The sequence below is a fragment of the Propithecus coquereli genome, unplaced genomic scaffold, assembly GCF_000956105.1.
Source record: "Propithecus coquereli isolate 6110/MARCELLA unplaced genomic scaffold, Pcoq_1.0 Scaffold516, whole genome shotgun sequence".
Classification (NCBI taxonomy): Eukaryota; Metazoa; Chordata; class Mammalia; order Primates; family Indriidae; genus Propithecus; species Propithecus coquereli.
Genome location: NW_012151019.1, coordinates 149155 through 158149, shown reverse-complemented (window position 1 = coordinate 158149; position 8995 = coordinate 149155). Strand labels below are relative to the sequence as shown.

At 36.0% G+C, this 8995-nt stretch overlaps 1 protein-coding gene across 1 annotated transcript in view; it reads left to right on the top strand.

The window, feature by feature from the left end:
* The window catches only part of SMEK1 (SMEK homolog 1, suppressor of mek1 (Dictyostelium)), a 48988-nt gene that overhangs the window by 16836 nt on the left and 23157 nt on the right, over positions 1-8995 (top strand). The window contains exons 2-4 of the mRNA XM_012656727.1: positions 389-444; positions 4170-4268; positions 7979-8596. Coding sequence (XP_012512181.1) covers positions 389-444; positions 4170-4268; positions 7979-8596 — 773 coding nt within the window. The remainder of the gene's footprint in view (positions 1-388; positions 445-4169; positions 4269-7978; positions 8597-8995) is intronic.

The window sequence follows — 8995 nt, the reverse complement described above, 5'->3', positions numbered from 1 at the left end:
GCTCAGATTCTATTATAATCCTTATTTGCATATTTCAAACTATTTCTCTAAGTCAGACAGTATATCAAAGATTTAAACCCAGATCATCTGGCTTCACGCTGTGCTGTTTTACTACTTTGTGCTGCCCATAAATTGTTAGGTTGCTATTACTGTCCAGTCTTGACTCTTTGGATTGTTATGTCTTATTAAAAGTAAGCATGTATAAAATAATATTTCTTAGGTTATAAGTTATTGTATTTAAACTTAAATTGCTTTAAAAATAATTTTTTCTTAACTGAAGTCGTATGTGCATCAGATGTTAAAAAAGGAAATGTGTGTGTATGTAAGGGAATATAATTTTGTTGTTTTGCAGTAACATAATGGGATGTCTTCTTTTTCTGTTTCCTAGGTTCTCTACTTTTAGAGTCCAAAATAAATCCTAACACTGCATACCAGAAACAACAGGTAAAATATTGGAGATGTGTTTTATCCTTTCGTTTGATGATTAAATGGAAATTGACATCTGACTCCCTATAATGAAAAGCAGATTACAAATTTGCCCTTCTAATTCTAAAATAGGATTTCTGCCAATTTCTATAGTGTTTAACACAATAATTTTAATTTTTTAAAAAAAAATTACCTCAAGTTAAGCTGAGTTTATGTGCCAGATATTATAGCAACTGAGCCCTAAAGTTTCCTTATTTTTACCTACAGAAAAGAAGTGACCATTGATGTGATAATTAGTGTTGACTAGCACTGTCGTCAAATGGTATTTATTCAGTACACACACGATATACTGAGTGTTCTGTACAGCCAGTGAAATCAGTATCAGTTCTCTCATTGCCCTGAAGATGCAAATACAAGATAATTAATTTAGAAGAAAGAATATTACCAGCCAGTTCATAAATAAAGTACTTTGCCTCATCATTGACCATTAAAATACTACTAGGAGGACGTTAGTATTGGTTTTATTTTGTCCATTAGATGATGCCTGAAGATCATGACTTGCTTGACAGCACACAGATAATAGACAGGGAAGCTGGTATTAACTCTTAAATTTAATTAGTGATGATTTATTTATCCACCAAAAATTCATACAACATAAAATATTTTTAGCCGGGTGTGGTGGGTCATGCCTGTAATCCCAGCACTTTGAGAGGCCAAAGCAGGAGGATCACTTGAGGCCAGGAGTTCCAGAGACCAGCCTGGGCAATATAGTGAGACCCCGTCTCTACAAAATAAATTTTAAAAATTAGCCAGGCATGGTAGCACGTGCCCCTAGTCCTAGCTACTTGGGGGGGCTGAGGAAGGAAGAATGCTTTGAGCCCAGGAGTTTGAAGCTGCAGTGAGCTATAATGTTACCACTGCACTCCAGCCTAGGGTGACACTGAGACCCTATCTCAAAAATTTTTTTTTTCTTGATATTGTAATTGTCTGTTAAGCACTTTGTTGTATGTGGTGTTCTTAAGAAAATTTTTAGGTTTGATTGAAATAGCTGGAGACTAGAATATTTGGCTTTGATCTTCCATACTTAAATACATTAAATTCATGTTTTGAGATTTTTGTCAGCGAAAGAGTAAAAGCACATCCTGAGAAAAAAGGAAGGTTGAACCTGTTTTGAGAGTAAACAAATTCATATGTCTCAGGCTATAGGTTGTTGAATGATAAACAAGATGATTTGGTGAAAATTAGGCTGTTCAAGAAAGACAAAAGAGCAATTTCTAAAATTTTTCAAACTTGCTAAATTTGTCAAATGGGTAATTAAGAGTATATGTCTGGCTACACCCTGATTTAAACATCAGCATCCAAATGATCTGGATATACATCGTAGCAGAGCAATTGCTTATAGTTGTGTTAAATTTATTTTGTTACTAATGTAATACTGACTTTAGACTTATTCCCGTGGCCCTTATTGAGCCGATATTTGTAAATATTTATCAGAATTTTAGGAGCCATCTAATTTGGGCAAATTGACTCCCTCCTTCCTCCCCAGAAGATGATTATTTTCCTTCAACCTTATTCCCATCACGAACAGATGGTACTTAGATTATCACTAATTTTCATAACAGTGTGTATCAGTCCCATTGTAAAGGTAATGAAACTGAGACTCAGTTACTTAACTTTCTAAGCATCACCCACCAAGTAGACAGTGGTATTAGAATTTATACTTTGGCCTCTTTACCTCTTAAATCGTGGTATTTTTATTCCGTACTATTTCTGAGGGAAGGTAACATAACTAATTTTGTCTCACATGGAGCCTTGTACATAAATACTCAATAAATATCTTCTGAACAAATAACCTTGTGAAGTATTTAGACTGCCAGAATTCCAGATTAACTGTACATTCTTCTTCTACCAGTTGTTCTGCTTTGGTGAAATACAAGATACACTAAAAATGAAACCTGACTAATTTGTGTTGTGTTGATCTTAGAATGTTGATGTGTAAATTATTTTGAGCTTGAATAGGTACTCAGTCACTGTTCATGTTGCCTGCCTGGAATCTGTGATCTCTGGAAGTCCTTTAAGATAGCAAAAACAGGGACTTTGAGCTATTTTCAAAAATTCTGTATAAAAATTATAGATTTATCCTATAGTAGTGTTGCATAGCCAAATCAGATTATCAGTTATTTATTTCTTGTTGGTATCACTTTAGTTCAACGAGAGACTGCTGGTCTCATCACTGACAGTTACACAAATGACTGGACAGAGTTAATAGTTTAGTAGACGTTTTTTTTTTCATTTTTAGAGGCAGGGTCTTGCTATGTTGCCCAGGCTAGGCTCCAGTGGCTATTTACAGGTATAGTCACAACACATTAACAGCCTCAAACTCCTGGCCTCAAGCCATCCTCCTGCCTCAGCCTCCTGAGTAGCTAGTACTAAAGGCCCACAAAATTGTGCCCAGCTTAGGGAGATTTTTAATATGGAATCCATTTGTTTACATCAAGAAGTGTCCTTGCTAGTGAAAAGGATTAGAAACTGCCACAATAGAATGATAGATCCTTTAAGGTACTTTAAAGATAATCTAGTCATGTTTCATTCTTAATACAGGAACCTGTATCATCCTAGTGGATGCTCAGCCAGCCTTTGCATGGCTCCTTTTGGTTACTTTTTAGTCAAATTGGATTATTTTTTCTTTGTATTATGATGAAATCCATCTAACTTATGCTCTCCTAACTAATTCTCTTTGGACCAACTTGAACAAAATACTGACTGACAGCCCTTCGGATTTTGCACATAGCTGTTAAACATAACTCTCCCTAATACCATTCAACATTTCTTGTATGAGATGATTCATAGACCTCTTTCACTAAGTGGGCCCTTTTTTGAAATGGTTGATTGCTATGAAACAGTGTATATATTAATGTTTATTCACAGCCAGAAAGTTTGAAAGGGTATCCTGGACCCTAACAAATATTTTTATTATACCATGCATATTGTACAGTAGACTCTTTGTACTATGAAGAATATAAGATGGTCTCACTATTGTATGCAGAGTGTCTTGCTGAAATTACATCTTAATAAAAACTGTCGAACTGTTTGTTAAACTTACTGTCATTTAAAAAAATAAAGTTTGCCTGAATAGAAGCAAAAGGATAGGTGTTAGGAGTTTGCTGCTTCTTGAAACATAGTACTTTAGTGAAAGTTAAAAAAAAAAAGCCTCTGTCCAGATAAATGCTCACTTACTACCAAGTTAGCCAGTAATTTCAAGGGCTTCATGGACCTCAGAAGCCGCAGGTAAAAAACACCTGTTGACAATAGAGGGAAGAAAGAAGGTGTTATATTGATCCTATCCTTGAAACATGCCTTAGTTATTAATGTGCTTAGACTTCCTCTTTTGGTGTTTTAATGAGAGCATAAAATGTAACTCAGTGTTCAAGGATAGGATTGGCATAATGTTTCATTTGTTACCTTTTAGTACATAAGAATTGTGTACTCACTTTGTCGTGCTTTTCATGCATTGGTTAAACTTACCCTTAAGGAAAACATTGCTTTCATTTTATAGATTGGGCAAAGTATAGTGTAAAAAGGCATTGGTTAAAATGGGGGACACTGGGAATATCGGTACATATTGCAAAAAGTAAAAGTGAGAGCTGTTCTCAATTCCTCTTGCTTTGTTCATTTGACTTCTACTTTGAAGGAGTTTGTGAAAATGTATGTTAATCATTCAGATTCCTTTTTTGTCTCTAAAGGATACTCTGATTGTGTGGTCTGAAGCAGAAAATTATGACTTGGCTCTTAGCTTTCAAGAAAAAGCTGGATGTGATGAAATTTGGGAGAAAATATGTCAGGTAATTTTAAAAATAGAAGATTGACATGCTCTTTTTAAGTATTGTGGTTTTTGCCATGCTTTTCAGCTAATGCTCAAGAATTTAAATAAATTTTAAATTGATCTTTTAAATACATTGCTATCTGTGAAAAGCTTGATTTAAAGGAAGGTATAATTTATTGACACCAAACTATCCAGCCTAGACCTTTGCCAAAGTCAAAAGTTCTATATCCAAGCTGTTTTCTTTTTTCTTTTTTTTTTTATATTCACCTTCTTTTTATTTAGTTTTTCTTATGCTACCTTTTCTAAGAACAATTGCCTTCTTGAGAACTCCTCTTTGAGTGTTTGCTAGCATCTCAAACTTAATAAGTCCACAACCTAACAATCTACTCACCTAGATGTATTCATTCTCCCATTTCCCTCATTTCAGTAAATGCCCTCTGGTTGCTGAAACCAGGAACTTTGGACCATGTTTATCCTTCCCTCATCCTTTATATATCCATTCAGTCCCTCAATAATAAATCCTAGATCCATTCACTTATTTTCGTCTTCACCACTATCATAGTTTTCTAAGCTACCATTATTTCTTGCCTGGTTTATTGGTTTCATCTTGACTGATCTTCCTAAATCCACATCACTCTTTTTGTTCAGTATCCTCCTGTTGGCTCTTGAAACAAAACCTTTGCTTGGCACTCGTCTGAAGCAATATGGCTCTTGACTATCCAACGTCACCTTGCCTCTAAGCTTAAAAATTCCTTCTTCATTCTGGAGTTTCTGTAGTGACTCTGGTACCTTACTCTAGTGACATAATCTCCACAGTCTTGTAAATGTGCATTTTTTTGTGTGCTCTAGTGGCTAAAGCTATTGGAGCTTATTGTGGACTCAGTTTAGGCCAGTGTTTTCTAGGGAAGATTTCTCCATCTCCACATTTATTTTAGCTGAAGAATAATCTTCTGCTGATTTCTTAATTCATTGGTTCTTAAAATGTGGTCCTCAAACCAGCAGCCTGAGCATGATGTCGGAATTGATAGAAGTGCAAATTCCAAGACATCCCCACCCCCACCCTAGACCTACTGGATCAGAAACTCTGAGTAGGGTCTAGTAATTGTGTTTTAACAAGCTCTCTAGGTCAAACTTTCTGTAAAGGGTGAGATAGTAAACATTTAAGGTTTTTCGGGCCATACAGTCTGAGAGCTATTCATCTCTGCTGTCTAGTTTGAAAGTAGCCATAGACAACACATAAATGAATGGGTGTGGCTGTCTTCTAGTAAAACTTATTAACAAAGACAGATGGGGGCGCCAAATTTGGCTATAGTTTGTCAGCCTCTGCTTTTGATGATGCACGTTAAAGCCTTAATAGAAGCTACAATGTCCTTGAGGTAACAGTCTTCCTTAACTTACAGAATTTATTTCTGCCATATATTCTACTGAACTGTGTTTTTCATAAAACGAACCTGCCTGTTAACCTGTTCCTTTCCTTCTCTTAAAACATGAAAAACTTAACGTTTATGTCTGAATGCCATCTTTCTTTTTACTTTTTCTTTGCTTTCTGTCCTACAGTTTTTTCTTTTGTTTTTTTTTTTTTGAGACAGAGTCTCACTGTCTTGCCCGGGCTAGAGTGCTGTGGCGTCATCATAGCTCACAGCAACCTCAAACTCCTGGGCTCAAGTGATCCTCCTGCCTCAGCCTCCNGAGCAGCTGGGACTACAGGCACACGCCACCATGCCCGGCTAATTTTTTTCTATATATTTTTAGTTGTCCGATTAATTTCTTTCTATTTTTAGTAGAGACGGGGTCTCGCTCTTGCTCAGGCTGGTCTCAAAGTCCTGAGCTCAAACGATCCGCCCGCCTCGGCCTCCCAGAGAGCTAGGATTACACAGTTTTTTTTTAGTATATTTTTCTAGGTCTTTATCTTGTAGAATTCTTCCACAGAAAGAGAGATGACATTAATACATTCAGGCTATGCCAAAGGCATCCATTATTCAGACAAATCTTGGTCTTCATCTTTCTGAGTTGAATGGTCCCACCCTGGATATAGTCTTCTCTTAGGCCAATGTTTAACTCAAACCTGGACTCATTCTGTAACTGTTACACCATCTCTCCTCTAATATTGTCTGATCTTTACTTTTCCTTGGTCTTTAATGCCATAAATTTTTCAGTCATCTTCCCTTGAGGCACGGGTAATAGTGCTTGTACGCTTTCTCTTACGTAGCAATCACTGGCTGTTTTGTGTCGTTCTTTCCTGGTATTTGCCTTCAACTTTTAATATAGTTTATATTAATATTTGAGGGGTCATTTCTCAATCACTCTTTTTGTGGTTCTGTCTATATTTCTTGATTCCATTCCAGGGAAGTCATTACATTTTGATCTCTGAGATCTTATATGTCTCTGTTTCTTGAATCTATTTACCTTTTTCTGATCTAGGAAGAGCTAAAAGTCTCCTCTATTTTTCTGGTACCCTCTTTGATAGCATTTATTATGTCTGAACTTAAGAAGAGGGCATTCTCATTATTATAAGGCTTTCATCCCTTTTCTTTTGATTTACTCATCAAAATTTTACCATTTTTTCTATAGGTAAAGTCATAGCTTGGATATTAGGGACTTAAAGCTATAAGGAGAACTTACATAATTAACAAATCTAGAGCCAATTTGAGACCATGCCAGCTGTGAATGTACCTTGCCTCCTTTTAGTAGTGCTGTGTCAATACACCTTGCAGCATATTTCAAGACAAATATTCCAGGCCAATCTTCCCTTTTAGTATCCAGCAACAGTATCTTAATTATGATAAGCAGTTTAAGCTTCTTGGCTATTTCATATAAGGCCTAATTTTTCAATGTCCTGAATTCTAGGACCAAGATAGTAACACTTTTTTCATTTCAGAATCTATTCTGACCTTTTGTTTTTTTATTTGTTTAAATGTTTACTTTTATAGTTAGAGCCCTTATAGTGACGGAGAGTTGGGCTTTATGACAGATTTTAGGGCGTATAGGGGATCATGAAGACTATAGGTTTGGGTGTATAGAAAGGAAAAGCTTTCTGTGGTTTGGTTTCTTAACTTTCAGAAAATTTTCCTAGGGCATAGCTCTACTACATGTAGGTTGCACTTTATATATGGCTTCATTTTTGTGTAGGTGCACTTGTAGTCTACTTAGCTTTTCTAAATCATATTTTTTGGCTACCATCCAGCATTTATAGCAAATTGGTCCAAAGCTGGTCTGTTCATGCTCTTTGCCCGTTGGTCTCTAGAATCAATTGACATTAAATATTTTCATTGTTGCTTATAATGATATATATTTTCTATGATCACAGCATTAGGATATTTGATATTTATTTGAACCTTTCTTAAAGTTAAATATTGAAGAGCTTGGTGGTGGCTGTCCTGTAGCACAGTCCTAAGACTGCATCTGTGTTGTAGGTCTGCAGGGGACTCTTTCATCACAGTGTCATTTTAGCCTGTCCTAGAAAGTTGCTTTTGCCAGCAAACCTTGTACATTATGAGGAAGCTCATTCCATCTTTGAACTTTGAATTAACTTCCTTAAAATTGGAAGCGTTACGTTATTTGGAGAAATACAGCTTTAAAAAGTAGACAATTTTTGTCAAGTTTGAATAAAGATTCTTACACTTGGAAATTATCATTATAGTTTTCTTATAATATCTTGTATTCATTTTAGAATATCATTTAGGTTTGCTGGTTTACATTTTGTCAGCTATTACAAATTATTTTTCATAGGTTCAAGGGAAGGACCCTTCAGTGGACATCACTCAGGACCTTGTGGATGAATCTGAAGAGGAACGCTTTGATGATATGTCATCTCCAGGTTTAGAATTGCCATCTTGTGAATTAAGTCGCCTGGAGGAAATTGCAGAACTTGTGGCATCATCTTTACCTTCCCCTCTTCGTCGTGAAAAACTTGCACTGGCACTGGAAAATGAGGGTTATATTAAAAAACTCTTAGAGCTTTTTCATGTGTGTGAGGATTTGGAAAATATTGAAGGACTGCACCACTTGTATGAAATTATCAAAGGCATCTTCCTCTTGAATCGAACTGCTCTTTTTGAAGTTATGTTCTCTGAGGAATGTATAATGGACGTCATTGGATGTTTAGAATATGATCCTGCTTTATCTCAACCACGAAAACACAGGGAATTTCTAACAAAAACAGCCAAGTTTAAAGAAGTGATTCCCATATCAGATCCTGAGCTGAAACAAAAAATTCATCAAACATACAGAGTTCAGTATATACAAGATATGGTTCTACCTACCCCTTCAGTCTTTGAAGAAAACATGTTGTCAACACTTCACTCCTTTATCTTTTTCAATAAGGTAGAAATTGTTGGTATGTTACAGGTGAGTTAGATCATTCCTTTTTCCTACTTCAAAAGATACCCTACTTGATTGATGTCATTTAAACTGTTAATTGCCTTCAGCAAAAATAATTTTCTCTTTGTAAATACCTAAATTGAGTTTTAATTTTGTTAAAGTCTAAAATTCAGTATTTTGGTTATGCTATAAGAGATTATGATATACAATAAATACTATGAGACCAAAAGGTTGTAGTGTTTGGGGTGGGCAGGTTAAGTGTGTTAAAGAAATATAGCTTTGGCTGGGCGCGGTGGCTCACGCCTGTAATCCTAACACTCTGGGAGGCCGAGGCGGGCGGATCGTTTGAGCGCAGGAGTTCGAGACTAGCCTGAGCAAGAGCAAGACCCCGTCTCTACTAAAAATAGAAAGAAATTATCTGGACAA